Source organism: Calonectris borealis, chromosome 9 (assembly GCF_964195595.1).
Source record: "Calonectris borealis chromosome 9, bCalBor7.hap1.2, whole genome shotgun sequence".
In the NCBI taxonomy this organism is placed as follows: Eukaryota; Metazoa; Chordata; class Aves; order Procellariiformes; family Procellariidae; genus Calonectris; species Calonectris borealis.
Window position 1 is genome coordinate 16972785 of NC_134320.1, and position 20539 is coordinate 16993323.

The 20539-nt window shown below is 48.1% G+C and overlaps 1 protein-coding gene across 1 annotated transcript in view; it reads left to right on the forward strand.

The window, feature by feature from the left end:
- The window catches only part of P3H2 (prolyl 3-hydroxylase 2), a 75593-nt gene that overhangs the window by 45054 nt on the left and 10000 nt on the right, over window positions 1-20539 (forward strand). The window contains exons 2-7 of the mRNA XM_075157100.1: window positions 12770-12916; window positions 13844-14033; window positions 16834-16965; window positions 18143-18285; window positions 19747-19836; window positions 20331-20371. Of these exons, the coding sequence (XP_075013201.1) occupies window positions 12770-12916; window positions 13844-14033; window positions 16834-16965; window positions 18143-18285; window positions 19747-19836; window positions 20331-20371 (743 nt within the window). The remainder of the gene's footprint in view (window positions 1-12769; window positions 12917-13843; window positions 14034-16833; window positions 16966-18142; window positions 18286-19746; window positions 19837-20330; window positions 20372-20539) is intronic.

A 20539-nucleotide genomic window follows, 5' to 3' on the forward strand; every position in this document is an offset into this window, starting at 1 on the left:
ACAGTTCAATTTGATGGTGGTATTCTGAGCTCTGTTACAAGCAGGCGATTGTAACTCAACATCCCAGCCGGCCCCATGGCCCAAAGGAGGGCTTTGAAAGGGCTGCTCTGAGTGCAGCGCATTTGGCAAAGGCTCTGTCATCCCTCCGCTGGATCAAATGTCCTGATAAAGAAACGGAGCTGAGGGGGCTTGTTTCACTCCTTCAAGGAATGGCGTTAGGAGCTGCTGACCCCGGGATCTGGTTCTGATTTGCCGTGAGACATCGGACTCCTTACCTGCAAGCTGGGGAAAATGATACCTCTTTGCAGGGGCCTCGCAGAGCTCAGCTAAAATTAATAGGGAGGGAGGGGAGATGGAATATCTGTGACATTTTGTTGTTATTATTAATGATGCAGAGTGAAGCCAGGGCATCTCTGTGAATAATCACTGCAGTTTGCCTTTTGAGATTTGCCTGCGTTTTTTCCCCTTCCCTACCCTCTACTAATCAGAGCAAAGTTTGACTTTGTAGGAGGAGGGCTCAGAAACCAACATTTCTCAGTGTCTGAAGAAAAAGCGGAGCGTTTCCTGGTGTAATTAGGTCCAGGCTCTCAGGAAATGAAGGCCGTCTAGTTGATAAGTGTTTAGTAATGATTACCAAGCTATGGCTGGGAAAAGCGAGCAAAGTGTTTTCATTTCAGAAGCAGCAAATCCAGCTGAGACTTGCGGTGTGTGTCATGTATGGAGGCAATTGTCCAAGTGGTATGTGGCCTCGCTCGCTGAAGCACGAGCCAAATTCGCCCTGATGTAACTCCACAGGAGACGCTGGAGCTGCACCAAGAGCCTGAGCAGCAGCGGACGCTGTCCGTAACGTGCCTCCGGGCTGAGTGTCGGAGGTGTCATTCTGGAGACCGGTGTTACTCTTCTCTCAAAGCCAGTAATTCCTCTCTCAAATTAGTAACAGTGCTCATCAAAGCTTGGGGAGCTGGAGTAGGGTAAGAGTCACATTTGCAAGGGTAGAGTTACATCTTCTCCAAATGAAATATATATTTCTTCAGTAGTGTTGGATAAACTGAAGGTGGAAGTGCATGAAGGTGGGTTCTTCAGTGTGCTTTCGTTCCGTGTGTCAACCTCAGCTGCAGCAGTCAGAAGCTCTTAAGAAAGAGGACCTCTCCTCCAGAGTTTGCAGGGTCAGATTTTGCTGAGAACATGTACGGCAGTTGCTACGCTGTAAAATCAACACAGTCCATCTCATGTCGGCGTACTCATCTTGCCCACCAAGAGAGCACCCTTGAGACCTTGCTTTTAGTGTCCTGGATGAGAGGGTGGGTTGTGGGCCCCCTCCCCTGCTCTGTTTCATCTGCCTTCATTTCAGAAGATGCATTTTTGTGGGAAAACCCATCCCTGTTTTACTCGGATCGGTTTGAGTTTTAGTGTAATGAACGTTGGAGGAACCTGAGGAAGTTTGCAGTGCTGCTGCAATGGCTCTTGCCTTCCAGGCGTGTAAATGGGTGTGCAGGTGTATTTTACAGCAACCCCCACGTCTTCTGAAAACTCTAACATAGCCTAGCAGTAGGTCTTTCTCAGCCACACATCTACTCTGGTGAAAATAATATACTGATGTCTTAAAATCTCCCAAATCCCTTATTTATTGCAGTTTGTATAAATGTGTTCCAGAGAGGATTACACAGCTCCCTGGAGAATAGGTCCAGCAGTGGCTTTTAAGCACAGTGGTCCAGAGGCAGATGCTGATTCAGGAAGCCTGTAAGCTGCTGCTGTCGCTGATGATACCCTGTGTGCGAGGGTCACTGTGTACCTGCCATGTCCTTACGCTCTGCCCACAAGTGTCCACCGCTGGCCCCTGCTGGGGTGAGGTTCCTGGGATACATGAACCTTTGGCCTGAACTCGCTTGGCAGCCCATACAGGTAGTGCCCCTTGCAAGACCTTTCCTTTGCTTTCCAGACCAACTGAGATTGTGTTGCAGAACTATGGATGTATTTTTCACTTCCCTCTCTTTCTCTACAAGCATTGCTTCCTTGCAGAAAGTAAATGCAATGTCTCCATGCTGGCCCAGTAGTGGTGCATCTATCAGATCAGCATAGAGGTTTCTTTTCAAAGATGGCAGTTTTCTCCAAAGTCACCTAAGGCATAAGCTCAGTTTGCTTCCCCTTGGCATCAGTCAGTTCCCCTCATGGTGAACGGAGCCCACCCCTGATTTGTAGATCTTCTTTAGTCGTTGTAAAATGCTTGTTGAATTGGAATGGCAATCTGATGATTTATTTAATCAAGACTGCAGTGCCCTAATGTCCATCACCATCACGATGGTTTCCAAGCATTCAGCAGTTGCGAATCACAATCCATTGGTTTATGACTCGGGCCCTGGAAAAGGTATTCCAGAAACATCGTGTCTGGGAAAAACATGGTAATTAACAGCATTTCCTTGAAGACTGTCAAGGATTTTGTGTGAGGGGACGATGCATAGATGTGCTATGAGTCTGTTTTCTCCTTGGGATTTAAGGTTTGTTTGCTTCTCCCTTTGCTGTCCCATCGTGGCTCAGGGCAGAGGGAGATAACAACCTCTTGCTCAGATAGCCCAGGCCTGTTTGCAGCCCACCCTCAGGGCTAGGCACTCTGCTTTTCAAACCAGTGCTCTGGTGTTAGTAAAATAAACTGACCATAATCACTGTTAGGGTCAGTCGGTACCTTCTGTAGGAGATGACCTTTCTATTGCTCAGGGAAAAGGTAGGGAGAGGCAGTCTTCAGGCTTGGGATAGGGTTTGGATAAGCCATTTGACAAAACTCTATTTACATCAGAAAAGGGCTGCAAAGGAGGAGTATCATTTTATCACCAGATGACTCTGGCTTCCTGGCTCCAGGATGGTCATGAGTAATCCATGCGTCCTCTCAGAAAGGCGTTTTCTAGGGGCGTACGTAGCTGTTTGGATGATGTTGAGTAACAGCAGACAAGCATATGCATTTTCACAGGAAACTTTGTCTCCCGAAGGGCATTCAACAGGTCATCGTGTCTGACTCTTTTAAAAGGTGCTGAGCCATTGCTAAACCCTGGAAAGGGAGGAAAGTTTCTGCTGTAAGAATTTTTTTGTTTGGCTCAGATTTTTGTGTTGTGTTTTTCTTAAGTGTTTTAGTAATTATTTCTATAGAGATATCAACGTTGGAGAGAGCTTGGTTAGCAGTCTGCCCCAGTGCCTGATGTTATCAACCAGTGCAGCTCAACTAGTTCCAATGTCCAGGGAGGCAGGATACTAGAGAAAATTCACATCTGATCTGTAAAGCTGCTGCTTTATGGGTCTCGGAGAGGGAAGATACATAAAAGCAGGAAAAACGCAGAATCTGGAAAACAGAGGATATGTGACAGTTCTGCTAATTTTGGGTCCAGTCTCTGACTTGCGTTGCTACATTCTTGCAAACATATACCAGAGAAATGCCATCGATCCTTTCCAGGCAGAACTACCGATGACCAGAAGTTTGCCAGAATAAGCTGCTTTGCTTTATTCTTGTAGGCACATGGATGGCATCAGCCTGTCATGCGCAGTCCCCAGGTTATTCACCATCGCTTGTGTAGTATTTGTTAATCAATTTAGTCACAAGAGTATATCTCGCATCCCCTCGTTGGGAGAGGAGCTCGTGTGTCGCCGTTGTTTTAATGAAATCCTTTAGTTTTGATAGAGACATGCTGCACCGTGCTTTGGCCTTCATCCTCCTTAGAATAAACACTGTTAAGTTTGTTTCCTTGCCGATGACTCTGTGTTGTGGATTATACTTGTGTTGGGATCTTAGACACCATAAGACTGTCTGCAAAAGCACCATCCAGTGATCCTCTCCCAGGCATCCCCCATTCCATCTCTGTGTCATCACTTCACTTCTTTCATCACAGATGAGTTTGCTTTGTTTCTGGCTCAAATCAAATGCCTTCAGGTTCCTGAGGTTGGAAGACTTTGTGGAAACGTAGGATATTGTTATGTTCCCGTGGCATCTCTGCTGCTGGAGAGAGTGCTCTGTCCGCTTCCTCCTGTGAGTCACGCTTAGATGATGCACCCCCCAGCCCTTTTAACTGCCTGCCAAGTTTGTTTTGTTCTGGTTTTCCCCTAAAAGCATGCGATCAGTTTTAGCCTTAATCAGATTGAAGCATTCCAGCCTTGACCTTCCTCCCTTCACAGCAAAGGGCTCCCTCGCGCCTTGCTGGCGGGGTTAGCAAGATTCACCCCTCTCCTCCCAGGTATTTCCAAGACTCCCTGCAGGGCACCACCTGCCTCTCTGTCTATTATCAGTCAATATCTCAGATGAAGACTCATTATTTGTCTAACAGGCTGTGGCCCGTGGGACTCTTGCTGGTGGTCCGTGAGGAGGGGATAGTCACATACTGCTTGATTCCAGCTGCTCGATTTCATTAGCTTAAAACGCACAGGCTAATCTTTGCCTGATTCTTTCCCAGGTGTGCAACAACTAGGGCTGCCACAGGGATGCTATAACAACAGGAGGAAAGACATGCATGAGGAACCTTCTGCTCTGGAAAGCCTGGCTGGCTTTATACCCCCCACCTTTTAGTATCTAGCACTGCTTGTTGCCATTAGTCTGTAAGTGTATTGCTTCTCCCATGCTACTCATCTCCAAGGGCCACTGGCTCATCTCTAATTACCTGAGCGAGGAAAACTCTGGGGTGTAGGAGCCTCATGGGTAACCGTCTGCACAGATTCCTGAGGCTGAATACATCCCACCTCTTCCAAGGAAAATTATAAGGGAAGCTCTTACTTAGCCTTCAGATTATGCTAGCATCCTTAAAAATAGAGAAGGAGCCCATTTCTAGCCAGACACGGCTTTGGAGGAGCTGCTCAGAGCCCTCCCGTGGTCCAGGGTGCAGGATGTTTTGCACCACTGACTGCGGCTTGGCCGTCGTGCGTGGGCAGTGTGGTCGTGTGTTTGCAGCTGGAGGGAGGGGGACACCAGGCCAGTTATCTGCTGATAGAAGGGACTTTTTTTTGTACAGAGTAGTGCGCTGAAATCCGTGTACTGCCAGCTCCTGTCTGTGATCTCGGCTGTCGTGCACTGGCACGGAGGGAAGAATCCCATCTACAAGGGGTTTCTTGCCCAAGCTTTAAAAACCCAGTTCTAGGGGTTTTGGGTTTTGCCAGGAGAGCCCACACTGCATATTCTAGGAATTTTTCCATGTTGAAAATGCTGTTTCACACACAACTTAGCTGTCATCAGAGTATGTTAGACAGAACTGAGTGTTTACACGGGACAAAATCTGGCTCGGAGTGTTTTTTACAATCAGTCAGATCGAAGGTTCAGTAAACACAAACACATTTCCCTCTGCTTGCTCTGCGGATGAATCCTGCGATGCCTGAGTGTGTTTGAGATTTATGTGGGAAGAGTCCTTCCTGCTGGGAAGTGGTTTTGCAAGTCACTTGCTGTGAGTAATGCCCTGCTCCTTGTGCAGTGTTTGCTACACCACGTCTGCACTGAAGCATATAATGCACAGCCAGAAACGTGTGAAAATCTTCATCCTTACCTGCCTGGGAACAGTTCAAGAGGAGCGCATCAGCGAGGGAAGGAAGGAAGGGTCTCAGTCTAACTTGCTTTCTCGGTGCAAAATGGCCTTTTCAGGCGGGGGGATGCAGTCAGTCCGCTTGGCACATACATGTGTACACTTAGGTAAAATACTGCCAGCATGGCTCAAGTGAGAGGATCGTTAGGAAATCTGATTTCTCTCTTGGTTAATTGAAAGAATTTGTTCCATGAAGAATATTGAAGTGATTTGTTCAGTTTAGTTTTACATTTCCAAGTATCTGCCACTTTCTGGAGACTAATTCAACGTCTAGTCAGCTCTTTTGACCGTGTACCTACCAATCCACATATGTTTGTGTACTGAAAAATTGCTTGTTGGAATAACAAAAAACCCCAAATCCTTCCTAAGTTTCCTTTCTCACGAGAAGTTTTCCCTGTGCCAATTCTCCAAATTTTTTCTGTTTTGGATTTGGGTCTACCAGAGCGACTGGTGAGCAGGAGCACACAGCGAGGCGCGCTGGGGTGGTCTGAGAGGAACCATCCAAAGCACATTGGAGGTTGTCTGCATTTTGAAAATGGAGAAGACCTCTGAAAAGATGCCTCCAGGAAGGCATCACTACTGCCCCCTGTCACAGCAGTAGCAAGGAGGGGGGACCAACCCTATTTATCTTGAGTTGGAAGCCAAGGAGCTGGTAAACTCTTTGGAGAGCAGGGGATGGTGTGTTAATGAACTCAAAGGCGCTTCACACTTCATCACTTGGTACCTGTTCCCTTCCTTCTTTATTTGCAATAATAAAATAGTTGAGACGAGGTCACATGCTGTTTATAGCCATCTCACTGCTACTTGCTTCTACTTGCCCAGGCAGTAAGCTCTGCATAGACACAACAACATTAATCCTTCATGACACTGAACCTTTTATTTCCCTTGTTATCTGTGCTTACCGACTCCAGAGCCTTCCTCTTCTGCAGAGCCCAGTGCACCCAGTGCACTAAGCCTTTGATACAACAGAGAAGCAGCGGAGCTATGGAAAAGTTTAAAAAAACAATGTCTCTTCAGCAAACCAGGAGTTGTCTGAAGGTTTGAGACTTTGTTTTCTAGATCAGCTGAACGGTTTGAAATTTTTTCTCACAAGCTCCATGCCAGGCTCATGCACTCAGCAATTAACGGAGGTTATGTGCAGGTAGGTCCAGTCTTGGCATGGCAAGAAACACTGGGGTTTTGAGGGGTCTGACACATTTTCCAGTGTATAAGCCTTACTTCTCTTCCCCTCCCAAAAAAAGAAGTTTTAATTCAAACTATGTCTTACATGCTGAAGATACCTTAATACAGAAACAGGTGGGATTACGGCAGTCACACAGAATGCACGACAGTTGCCAAGATCTGATATTGTGTTCAATGAAATGGGGACTCATTGTCAATAATAGTCTGAGGTCTTGGTTATATCATGCCCTGTGACCCCTTGTCTCAGGCAGTCAGAACTGATATTGCTTTGGCTACATTCTCTCTAAAATCCTCTGACTTTTGCACCTCTCTTATCCTTGTTTTTGCCGTAAAAACTGCAGGGTGAGCTGAGCACCTGAGCACCTGTAGGTGTTCTGGCTACAGCTGCTTCCCCCCATAAACGGCACCATGTCAGTGCTCAACGTAAGCAACGTGGTGGTGGTGGTACGGCGCACCGTGCCCCCGGCTGCAAGAGCAGACTGTAAAGCTGTGCGATGCCCGTCTCACAGACCTGGCACGATGCCTGTTCCACTTCGTTATCCCCACTGCAAAGCACCAGAGAGCAAACTTTAAGGGACTGCAAGTTCAGGATCATTGTAGCTAAAACCACGGTGCTGTTGTGTGGCGCATCCCCTAGGGAAGGGGGTAGGCGTTTATGCAAGCTTGTTAAGCATCTTGGCACGAGAGCAGCTTTGGTCAGAATTCATTCGTCTGCAAATAGTTGAGGGCAAGTGTGAATTCAGAGCACATGCCTGCACGTGGAGCTGAGCCAGTCCAAGCTGGTTTCGGGTGGATTTTAGCGATGAGGTGAATCCTCTGTTTTTCTCTTCGCGGGACGCAGCAGTCGAAGTGATAATAAAATCAAACAGCAAGTTAGACATATTCCAGTGAGACAGTTTATTTCCTAGCCATGGCAGGTTGGTGACAGTGGCCTTACAGGTGCAAATTAGATTGCTTGACATGGAGTTTACTGGCTGATACGTAGATTGACAGGTACAAGAATGACGATGAACTATTACGGGACTGTTAACATTATACTACATGTTTCATCATGCAGTCCATGAAAGCTCCATAAAGGATTTTTCTCAGCTGTTATCAAGGAGAATTGGCATCGATTGTATAGTGATGCTCAGGAAGTTCACTCAAGGTCCTTCCTCCAGCCTGTGTTTGGTCCTGTCTAATGCTCCGATTAAAACAGCCTTCCCAATTCAAGCCACTACTGCAGGTTGGAAGTCGCAGTCTCATTGAAGTCCAGGCCAGCACTGTCCCAGATGGGAATGAAACCGAGCATTTGCAATTTGCTGAAATTCTTTAATCTGAGGTTTTGCTGCTTAAAAAAATGTTCCTGTTTTTCTGTGAAATGAAACGCTCCTAACATTTGAATGAGGAAAAAAAAATATTTTTCAGCATCAAAAACCAGAAGCATTTAAATGTTATGTTTCCCCTTCTTGGCTCTAGCCGTTGGCATGGTAAGATCAAAATGGACAGCGTGTTCCCGGGGCTCTCTCAGTGCTGGTGTTCTGATTTCGTGCGTCTTCTCTGGCCGCAATACACAGGGTTTGGTGCAAAGCTGCAGCGATAGTCTAGCGATCTCATTCCAGTGGGGTAAACAAGAAGACCTTAGAGCACGTACTAAGGTTGTGATTCTACAGTTGTCATTTTTTCCTTGCTGATTTTCATTCAGTGATGGTTGTACAAAAATCAAAATCCCCTTGTGTTACGTGCTTGCATATGCTTATGGACCCCGAGTTGCTTGCCATCTAAGTAAACAAAATTATTACCCTGTGGGAGAAATGCTATTATTTTATTGTTATTCATTTAAAACAATGGAAAAATCAGGCACAAAGAAAACAAAATGTTTTTTTCCAGTGGCTGCACAGCGAGATTGTGACAGGGCCAGGAACTGAGTCCAGGTGTCCTGAGTCCCAGCCCAGACCTTTAAACACCAAAATATCCCGCTCCTTGTGAATTCAGAGTGCTTTGGCAAAAGTTTCTGCAGAGCATTTCATAATTAATGTCAGTGCTAGTCTCTGAATGTGTCTTACCAGTTAGGAATTTGCTTTTATATACACGCATCCACTTAAAAACTCCCCAAAACTTAGCAGCTGTTGGCTTCTTTGTGTTACTTGAATGTTTCTAAGGCAAATGTGGGACATGATAAATTGAGAAGTGTTGAGTTGAAATGAGTCCACTTAGCAAAAGCCAAAGGTCATCTCTGCTGTGAAGAGCCAGCAGGACTAGACACAGTATGAGCCTTGTTTCAAGGGTGGGAAAGGGATTTTCTGTTGTGTCTAGAAATCAGACTCTTCCTATCTCACAGGGGTGGATTTTATCCAGGAAGAACTAAGCCCATCCTAGGATCTGTGAGAGTTTTTGACAGCTTTTTGAAAAGGAGCTAGAACCAAAGGAAAAAAGAACATCCCACAACAGACTATTGCAGCTTGCGTCTCGAGGGACCAGTTCCCTGGCTGAGATGCATTTGGTCCCTTTTAAGTCTGCACAGGCAGGATGCTGTCTGTGAAGAGAAATCTGTGGTGTGGTGTGGCGTGGCGTGGAAGAATGCAATTCTCCTGAGCAGCTCAAATAGTGGCTTAATAGCAGTCCTCTGGGTCAGGTCAGCAGCTCATGTGTCTCCAACAAACCTCTTGCCCCATCTCGACCTCTCTAATTACCAGCTGCAGTGGCAGTCCCACCTACACCCAGCATGACCTGAAAATTCCCATCCTGAGATGCTCTGGTCAGTTCTTTATCCTGTATCAGATACTGCCCAGCTGCAATGAGCTTTTCCAGGATGGGATTATGTTGAGACGAGCTTTTTCAGGATGGGATGTATGTTTCTGTAGGAATGTCTCTTTTTTAAAAAAAATTATTTCTACACTGAAGGGGTTTGGGGTTTTTTGGTGCTGTCCTGGATAAAAAATTCTTATAGTCATTTTGCTTGCCTGCTGAGAAGCCAAGGGGTTATGCTGGAGGGTGGTGTCCTTAGGAAAACTCCAAGCAAAGGACTGGAATCGATCTTGTTTTTGCAGTAAAAGCTGGCTTCCCTGCATACGTTGTCAGCACAGAGCTAATCCTGAAAAACTTCTGAAGTTTACACAAGGCAAATTTTTTGCGTTTCTGTGGGCATTGCAGCACAGCAGTGCTTTGGTGTTCAAAGGGCAGATCTGGGGAGCGGGCTGAGATGCCGTCTGACTGGAGCTTTCATCTTCCTTTCGGAGGTATTCACGCGTGCTTCTTTGGCCAGCTCTGCCCTGGCCTTTCTGGGAACCAGATAAGCAATTCTGGCTGTGCTGGAGCAGCAGAGCAGCAAATGGGGTTTAGGAGAGCGCCCGCCTGGCGTGGGTCTGGCCCCGTGGCAACGGCTGGGCTTTTCCTCCAAAAGGTCTTCATGTATCCAGGCGCCGGCTTTCCAAACGTCTCCGTGCCCCAGCGAGCAACATGAGAGTGTGTCCGGAACGGCTCGTCTGATATAAAAGCGCTAATTTCACAAATCCCCTGGTAGATTTGGGTGTCTGCTCCCATTCAATATCTCCCTATCAGAATCACCCAGACATCCCTGACAAGCTCAGCCAGTGATTTCCAACAGCCATGATATCTCCAGTTGCCACCAGTTTGACTCATGGTAGCCCCCCTGTTTGCTCTGCAGACCGTGTTTGCACTCATCCTAACCTAAACAGCCCAGATGAAAGCGCTGGGGGATTCGCTGCATGCCAGAAGGCTCAGTGCGTGTCCTGCTGTGCTCCGCATCTTCCCCGCTTCCCTCGCCTTTAAGCTGGGCTCCCAATCAAGGTCATCCACCTATCTCCTTTTTTTAATGCAAAAATTGTTTTCAGCAGCTTGCTGCACTTTCTAATTCCACCTTGTTTTGAGGAAAGGCCAAAGGAAACCTGTTACAGTAATTTTTTAATATTTGCCACTTGGAAATTGTGTTTGAGAGTGGAGATTCAAAGGGCACCGGCTGCTTCCTTGGCACCCAAAACACGTTCCCTCCGCGCCGTTAGGGAAGGTCACCTCGTAAAAATAATGCATGTCTTCACCCTGTATTTTACCGAGTCTTGCCAAGCTTTACGTGCAGTAGGAAAAGAGACATCATTCTGCCGGTTAAACAACTGGAGTATTTTATTAATGCTGGCAGACTTTCCAAATAGGAACAGATTTCCGAGTGATTTGGTGTGGGCTCGGTGCTTCCAGGGGGTCTCTCCTTGTCCAGTTGAATCAAAGCTGTTGCTCTTGCTCTGCTCCAGAGCAGTGACTTTTTGCCATGCTGTTGCTGCAACTGAGTAGCCTGAGCAAATCCTTCACATTTTTTCCCTTAGTATTTCACCACAAAGCTTGCACAAGCTGCGCATGCAAAACTGCCATAGGATATACATATGCAGGGGCATCCCTCAAGGAGAAGGCCCCATGATTTTACCCAGATGTCAATCCCACTTGGTTCAACAGAAGTTCATGTGTTATTGGATGTGTATTTTAATTTCAAAGATGGTTGCAAACACTTCTGGAGAGGTAACAAGCGACCTGCTGACGAGGTGGCTGCTCAGACAATTGACAGCTCAGCCACATCTCTGAAGATAATCATATGCCAGAGATGAAACTAGTTATTATATGCCTGGCTGGTGATGAGTGTTTGTAGGACCTCTCTGAGCCCCCAAGAAATGCAGGGTACTAGGCAGTTCACGGGGGCTCACTGAAAGAGGTTTTGGATGTTTCTCATGGCTTGGCTGAAAGGCAAGCTATAGCTGATGCTCATTAAGTGCATGCAAGTATTAATCCAGTGTTAAGGAGCCCCAAGGAAGACGCCGTTGTCTCCTGGAGATGAGCAGGGTCTTGAGGGCAGCCATGGCCTCACCTCACCTCACCTCACCTCACCTCACCTCACCTCACATGGCCTTTCTGCCCTGCTCCAGGTGTAGGATAACAGGGTGTGAAGCTTCTCTGCAGGTCTCTTTTTCAGTTCTCATCATTTTGCCGGTTGAGTTGTCCGATGGGTAGGTGTGCAGGTTTCTTCAGGTGAGCTGCCATACCTTGACAGCAGTGTGGTGTAGACATGCTTGAGCTCGCTGGCTCCGGTGCCTCAGGAGGAGCCTAGCAGCAGTGGCACGGGGCTTGGTGTGGGTTTCACTATGAAGGAGAACACTGAGGCACAGCCTTGCTAGGGCTAGCGTTAGCCTGGTCCTGGCTAACAAGCTTGGGTGAGCCTGCTCAGCCTGCAGACATATCCCAGGGGCCTGACTCTGCAGCTTGCTGGTGCTCGGTGGTGTTGGCTTTCTTTCAGGAGCAAGTGCATTAGCCATGGAAGTGACCTCTCTCCTGCTAGGTCATGCAGATGTTTCACCTGAACATCTGTCCTGCTCCCTGCGCTCCCGGCAGCAGCTGTGGGTGTGTTTAGCACTAGTATTTCTGTTTGTTTAGGAGGCTTTCTCCAGGGTGAAACTAATGTGTGGTCTCGGTTCTGAATCTCTAAATCCGAAGTAACTTGATATACCAAGATAAACTCCTCTTTATATCTCTGCCACTCTCAGCAGAGTCTGGCCTTTTCCAACTACACAGGGCTAAGCTTAATAAATGGTCGCAGGTCCCCATTTACAAGCAGAAGCTCTTAGCCTGGACATATCTCAGCCTCCAAGGCTTGTAGAGAGAGCAGTCTCAGCAGCTGCTTTCCCCTCCTCTCTCCGTCTTGTATCTCATGAGAGCATCTCTCCACCCAGGACTGTGCAGGGGGTTGGAGTAGCTGAGTTCAGAGAACGTGCAGCTGGAAAAGAGGCTGGACCCGGTCACTGCTAGACCACGTTGCGGACAGATAAGCAACCTGTCTGGCTCTCGGGAACTCCAGCTCTTCCAATTTCCCTTGCACTGGGCTTTCCTCTCATTTCAGCTGTTTTCCTTAGCCTCTGCATTCAGGTTTTCCTTGGTTATCCCATCACTGCCCAGCCCAGTGGTGTCCAAAGGGTGTCAGAGGTGTAGGTGTCAGGGGGTGCAGCATAAACTGCTGTGTTCACTGTCCTACACCACCAACTCAGCTGGTCTTTCTTATCTTGTTACAGCTGAACAAGCTGGAGGAGGCAGCAAATGCAGCTCACACCTTCTTCATGGCAAACCCTGAGCACATGGAGATACAGCAAGACATCGAGAACTACAAGACCACGGCAGGGAAGGTCAGCTTGATTGACCGGGAGGCCAAGCAGCACATGGTGAGTCTGAGCTAAAGAGGTGCCCGGGTTAAGAGTCAGGCAGTCTGGAGAGGAGAGATGTAGGAGGCCAAGAAAGCATCATCTATGAATGGGGAGAGTCTTGCCGAGGTCCATATTACGATACAGCAAAACAAACTCTCCCTTTCAGTGCTCTCCTTTAAGGCAAGCCAGCTCCTGCTTTTTCAAGGCACTCTTGGCTGTTTGTTTGATGGCTACGTTCCCAACATGGTCCCTCTCTTCAGAGAACTCTGGGGAAACCCGTGGCCGTGAACACGCACCAGGAGGCAGCTTTGATGGATGTCTCCATGGGCACTGATGGACAGATCTTGGCTCACACGTGTTTCTTGTGAGCTGGGTTCTCCCACCTGGGCAGGGTACATGCACATGAGTAACTGTGCTGGTGAGGGTGCAGGGTGGCAGGCAGAAGAGTGACAGCTCTTTCTGCTTCCCCAAAGTGAAAGGCCAACACAAATGCCAGGGCCACCCCCAACTTTCTGACTTCACAAGACACAAGGAAGGAAAAGTAGCCATTTGGTGTAATTAATGGAGATGCTAAGACAGATCTGCCTGGGTCAAGTGCAGTCTTTTCCCTTGGCATTCAGCGTTATTGGGTAGGAGGGTTAAAACAGAGAAGAGGAGTGGTTTTTCACATAATCCAGCAGTGGCACTGAGGATGCTCTAAGTACGGAGATGTTCAGAAGAGTATTTAGGCAGGTTTACATGATTCCACTGGTCCAAAAGTCCATTGATGGCTTAAACGTGGTTTGGTACAACCGCTTACGTCTGGTAGGTACCAGGGGAGATCATTCTGCTCCTGCCTGCTTGTACCTTCTTTTGAAAATCACCTGCGGTTGGCAAGGGCACGATACTGTGGTCTGAGCAGCGTAGCCCGCTCACGGTCTTGTCTTCTGCCTACCTTCTTTGCAGGAGGACTACAGTGCCGGGGTAAGGCACTACGACAAGGAGGAGTACGAGCTGGCCATTGACTTCTTGGAGCGCGCACTGAAAGGGTACTACTCCGAGGATGAAGATTGCCAGATCATGTGCGAGGGACCGCAGAGATTTGAGGAGCACGAGTACCTGGAATATAAGGCTGGCCTCTACGAAGCTATTGCAGGTGAGATCTTTTTGCATCTTCAGGGTTTTCACCCTTGGCTCCTGCAATGTTTTTAATTACTGAGTTTGAGCCTTTGGCTGGATTTCGTGAAGTGTCTTCCCTTCCATCACTGCTGCTGGTGAGTAATGCTTGTTAGGCACTTGTAAGGCCAGAAGATGCAAATACAGAGGACAGGGAACTTGAACATCTCATTTTGATCCTGAATAGAAGCTGGGCTGGAAGAATTGCGTTTCCAGATGTGTGGAACGAATGCAGCTTTCTGTAAGAGCTGGAAGTATAGGTGCTTTAACATAAACTGCCTTGGTTTCCCCCTGTAGACAGTCTCACATATCTCACTGGAATCTAGATATTGCTGGCCCCTCTTTATATTTTCTCTGTTTTTTCAGTGCACATGAAGAGAGCAGCAGAGTCCTCTTGGCCACACTCCAGATGGCCAGGAAAGTTGCCAAAAAGGCTCAGAACATAGATTTCCTCCCCGTCCAAAGGGATGGATTTGTCATTAGCAGAGGCCCACCTAATTATGATCTTCACTGAAATCTCTGGAGAGAACTGTACATTGCTATGTAATCTTCAAATTTGCATATGTGGCTCTGAGCCAGAGGGGATTAAAATGGTTCGTTCTCAGTAGAAATGAGATTACATTTAATTAGTCGTAAGGGAAAGAAGAGCAATAAATTAAGGTTTGTTTGGTGACAGAAGTCTTATTTATCTGCTCATGGTCTTGGAGCTGCATCAAGCTCCAGAATTTTGCTTTTTGTGTGGAAAATACTTCAGTCAGATACAGATTGGGTTTTGGTTTTGCATAATTCTGTTTGTGTCGAGACAGGAAATCTAATTGAAACGACCAAGATGAGAAACCACCAACATACCGGATGGGAAGCTGCCTTTGTCGGGTTTATTTACCCATGCAAAAAATATGAGGAGTGTTGTAAGAGCTGACTTGGTACCAGTATAACTGTCAGCTGATCATGTCTGCTTTTAAAGCCATGACCAGGACACCAAGGGCATATATCAAGCCCTCCAAGAGAGCAGCGTTCAGTGGCAAAGGAAACCCACCTTCCTTCTTACTGAAAGCTGCTGCTCATCGAACAGGTTGTAGTCTCTGTTAAATTGTTTCTGTGCTGTACAAGTTGAGTGCAGCCCCAGTGAGCAGACAAGGTGTTTCTGTGCCGGACCATGCGGAGCGCAGACGTGGTCATGGTGGTGGTCCTCAGGCCAGCACCTCACCTGGAAGTGAGGACAAGCCAGTGGTCTCTGCAGGCGCAGTGCCTTGGCTTGGCCAGATATGCCTGGGAATAACAACTCCAAAACCCAGGGCTGTTCAAGCACCCAAAGAAACAGGGAAGTGGGGGCACACGGAGGGGAATAAGCTATGTAGTGCAACTGCTTTCCTATAGGGAACCGAGTGATTTGTTATGGAACAGTATAATCCAGTGTTTACCCCTGGACCAAGGGCGCTCAGCCCCAGATGTTTCAGCCAGGAGTGGGAACACTAATACACCAAGGAAAGAGAGTTTAAGTTTCTTCAAAACTCTTTTCAGTCCCAGGCTCGTTTGCTGTGCTGCTGCATGGGGTTGAAACGCTCTCACCTCTCTGCCCCAGGGACAGATGCATTTCAGTGAATTGACTCCAGTCTATATAGCCGGTTTCTAGGGCACCTTGACAGTACCAAGAAAAAGCAGTGCTTCTCAGTGATGGATTATTCCAGGTCTAGGATGCTTAAATACATTTAAATTAGAACAAAATTACTTACATCCTTTTCCTTCTTGCTTTCTTAATGCAATACCCTGGATGTGTATAGTAAATCAGATAACTACTCAGACTACCTGCCCAGAGCAAACGGGGACTGTTTTGAGTTTCCACTTGATTTCATCGCAAATTCCTCAGGCTGTTTTTTTGGCAGCGCTGAGAAATGCTTTGGTAGCTGAGCACATGTTTTTTTTCAAGCCTGTGTTTGTTTCTTAAGGTTTTGAATGGTGTACAGAGACAGAGCAAGCAAAGTAGATTTGTAAGTACATTGCAGCAAAGACCCTAAACTGGAATCAGATGTCAGCATTGGCTTCGAAATTGTACAGCTGATACAACGCCTGTCTTGTGGACTCCCACCAATTAAGAAACCTTGCTAATGGCAGATGTTTACCACGTGCTTGCGTTTCCCTGAGAGATATCTCATCTTTGAGAAGCAGCAAACACGGGGATTTTGCTGCTAATATTTGCACCTTAGACCTTTCAGACTCACGGCACAGGTGCCTAGCTCGGCTGTACTTAAGAAGCTGCACTGACCCCTCTTATCTAAACCTCCCCGTGCCCTTGGGAGCTTTGTTGCTGCAGAAAGGAAAGGATTAAAGATGAGCTGAAGGAAGGGAGTCTGGAGATGGCTTTCGTGTGGCAGCACACGTGACCACCTTGTCTTCACACCTCTGCTTGCTTTGTGGGTGTCCTCGCCTTTGGTTTGGCTCTTGGGGTTGAAGAGCTACCTGCCACCTGCACGTCTCTGCACCCGCCCGGCTTTCCTGGGCAGGAGCAGCAGCTCCCGGCACACAAAAGAGATGCACAAGCTCCCTCTACAGTTGACAGAAGGAGAAAGGCATTTCTCAAGGGGGGGCAAAAATGTGACTGCAACTCTCCATTGGCTTTGGGAAGGAGCCTGAGCTCTTTCTCTAGGTGCGCAGTCGCCTGCTGGAGCAGAGCAGCACGAGTTGCATGTCCTTCAGCTGGGGAGATTTACGCTCTGTCTGTCCTGGTCTCAGCACCGTCACCATCCTTCTCAGTTCAGACCGTCTCCTCCTTTTCTTGGCAGATCACTACATGCAAGTCCTGGCCTGCAAACACGACTGCGTCCGAGAACTCGCCACACGTTCAGGCCGTATCTCGCCCATCGAAAATTTCCTTCCCCTCCATTACGACTATTTGCAGTTTGCCTATTACAGAGGTAAGGCTGTCTTTCTGTTCCTCATAGCACTTGCTCAGTTTTGTTGCATTTTGTACAAGTTTGAATTGCCTCATGTGGAAATCAGGATATTTCCCCATGATGTCAGTGCTACAGTGATGCAGTGGCATGGTCTGAAAGAGTCAGGAAGCAAAGGATGTTGGAAATTGTCTCTTTGAAAATCCTTTTCCTTTCAGGTTGACTGTAACACACAGTTAAGTATTTTTGTAAAAGTGTTTTCAATCATCAGTGAGGTTTTAAAAGCCCAACCTTTAGCTTAAACATTATTATTCTTTAAATAAATCATGCTTTTTTAGGATCCTTTCATTTGCCTTTGATATTAGAGTTCTGGGGATTTATATGTTTCACATTTTCTGAACCAACTGATACATTTTCTAAGTTGATATATAACAGATATGCAAGTTAGCACAAGCTTATCCCAAGATGCCAATTTTTGCTAATTATCAAATATTTTAAGATTCACAGTGAAGTTGCAGGAGTTGGTAACATTGCAAAATATCAGGATTTGGCAGTGCTGTAAAATATTGCCAGTTGTGTGGTCCTGTATGGCATTTTATTATGTTCTGTTAGATAAAAGTAAATCAAGGCAGAATTCTGCTATCTCAGGCTCGTGCTAAGAGCTCTTTCCTGAAAAGGGCAGAATGTGGGAGGGTCAAAATTGCTACTCAAACCTAAAGCTTCTTCATTCATCAATGCAACGGGAAGAAAGCTGGAGAAGTCAGCAGCATTTCGTGCGTGGTGTACAGGCTTTTTTATTCCTTTGCCCAATTAGAAGTTTAATGTGGTGGGTAAAAGCCTCTGGAGCCTTGAGGGATGCTGCACATGAGAGAGGCAGGTTGCTGCCAGACAGCATCCACATCCTGCTCATCCAGTTGGATCCAATTTGGATACCATCCCCAACCTGTGCACGACCACAGAGAAGTCATGTCTCTGTGCCTCCGTTTCCCGACCGGTGAAATGGAGCAGTTAAGACAAAGTTGCATCAAATGAGCCTTGTAAAGTGTCGTCCTTCAGCTGACGGAGAGCTCAGGCTGTGCCCTCCCTCTCTGCAGGCTCCCCTCCTCGGCGCTGCCCCGCCGTGCTCTGCGTGAGCCCCTGGCACCGCGGCGGGGCTGTGCCCCCCTCTGCCCCCCCTGACAACTGTTGTGTTGCCTCCCAGTCGGTGACTACGTAAAAGCCCTGGAGTGTGCCAAGTCCTACCTCCTCTTCCACCCGGACGATGAAGATGTCTTGGAGAATGCAGGTTATTACAAGGACCTCTTGGAAGGTACGATGGATCCAGACACCGTCAAACCCAGAAAGGTGAGAGTGTCACCTAACAGCCCTTGGTGGGAGGCTTTAACAAAAGCATCACCTGGAAATAAAAGCAGCTTGGCAGCTTTCCCACAGTGGGACCACTTCGAAAACAGATGCGGAGATGCTGGCCTAGCTGGTGATGCTGATTGTCAGGGTGCAAGTGCAGAGTCACTGGTGTGGGGGAGAAGCTGGAGGGCAGGATCTTCTTTAAATGGGGACTTCAGCCTAGCAAAGCCCAGGCGAGGGCAGGGAGGGCGATGACCGAGAGCCTCAACAACGTAAACCCTCCCCTCGTTCAGTGCTCCGGAGAAGACGCGGAGGAGGAATGCAATGAAGCCCTGAGCAGAGGGCAACCTCCGTTAAGAGAGGGCTGAGAAATATTTTCCCAAGGGAAGGTTGGGATGTCAGTGTTTCTCTCAAGTCACTGAGCTTGGAGTTCAGCACTCAGCCTGTTCTGCGGGGAGTAGCTTTGCTATCACGGGGTTAGGCTGGGGTCAAACAACCAAACAGTATGTGTTCAGTCACCCAGCAGGACAGGCTTCCTCTCCGGTCCGGGCAGCCTTTATCTGCGGCCCTGGGGCTGCCTTTCTCACAGTGCAGAAGAGGAGAAGTTCCTCCCATCCCATCACAGCCCTGCTGAGGCTCGTTCCCCTTGTGCCGTAAGCATAAGGGGGACAGGAATTGTATTTCCCGTTCCCTTGGGAATTCCTTGATTTCCAGGAAAATCAAGGTGAATTTGGTGAAATGCTAAAAAAAAAAAAAGGGAAATGATAAAAAAGAAAACAAGAACAATCATCGTTTTTCCTCACAAAATGAATCTAGGAAAAGACCTGAAGTTGACAAGAACATGTCAGCGTTTCGAGTGTTTTGAAGTTTTCTGTAAAAAAAACTTTTTGCTTTGCAAAGTAATTTTCTAGGAGAAAACCCAGTGTTTTGTTTACATATTTTTCATTCAAAAAAAATCCCTTTGATGGACGATTTCCAGCTCGCTGTGCTTTGTGGTCCCCATCCCAGCGCCCTGAGTGCGTGCCAGGCTGCGATGCTGCAGCCCACCCACCGCCGGGCAATGGGCCCTGTGTTGCAGATGGGGAACGGAGGCACAGCCCGGCCAGGGTCCCTGCTCCGCCAGCCTGAACCGTCCTCCCACTCTGCAGCCGGGGTTTCTCCGGTCAGCCTCTTGCCCAGATAGAGGCTTTGCAAGGTGCTCAGCCCTCTCTGCCAGCTATGCACATGTATTTTGGGGATTCAGGCTTCCTGAATGAGTTGCTGAACACCTCCCCTTCTGTAATGTAGTGAGTGGCTCAGCCCTGTGTCCAGGGTTGCTCTAAGGCATGACCCAAGCATCCCTTGCCCTGTAGGAGTCTACAGTGTTGTGTAAAAAGCAAACCCCTGTCGAAGCAGATGTGCATTGACTGTGTCTGGTGAAAGCTACACATGCAACTACTCCCCTTCTCCTCTTCTTTTCAGGAAGCAAAAACGCTGCTGCGGCGCCATAAGCTGGAGTCTCACCTCTTGCAGGTGGCTGCGGCCGGCCTCGGATACGCCTACACGGAGCCGGTAATGCCTGGGTCTGCTATGGCAAGGACCTTTAGGAGTTCACAGCTCTAGGACCAGCTTCCCCCCCTCTCCTACAAAGCGAGTCCCGTGTAGGTGACTCAGGAGCTGGATCTTGGCCCGGTTTGTTCCCTATGGGAAAAGGGTGATGGCAAAGCAAGGGAGGCAGCTGTTCCCAGGGTGAAGGAGAAGCAGACACAGCCCAGTCCAGCTCTCCTGCCGCGGTGTCTGGCTGGGTCTCAGCCACTGCCATGGTGATGGGGTGGGACAGAGAAGGCTGGGCAAACTGGCCTCCTTCTGTACTCATCATACGATGCCAGTTTGGGTTTGGGGTAAATTTTCCGTTTGGTCACCCCAGGCAATTGCCCGAAGTTGTGTGGGATGGATCCATACCAGAGAGGCTGGCCGATGTCCCCGTGTGCGAGGCGGAGCCTCGCTCCCTGGCTTTGGTTGGAGCATTAAATTAAGAAGCATGACCTGTCTCTCTTTTCCCACAGAACTACTGGAACAGGTACGGCGCCCGCCAGGATGAGCACAGGTGAGCCCCCGCCCTGCCTGCGCCCGCAGCCTCGCTGGTCCCCGCCGCGGGGTGAAGGGGATGTGCCCATGATGGAGTACCAGCCTGCCGCTCGGGGGGTGCTGCCCAGCCACCCCAGCACACCATCATGGTTGAATTAGGGTTCTTTGCCCCTTACAAACATTCCAT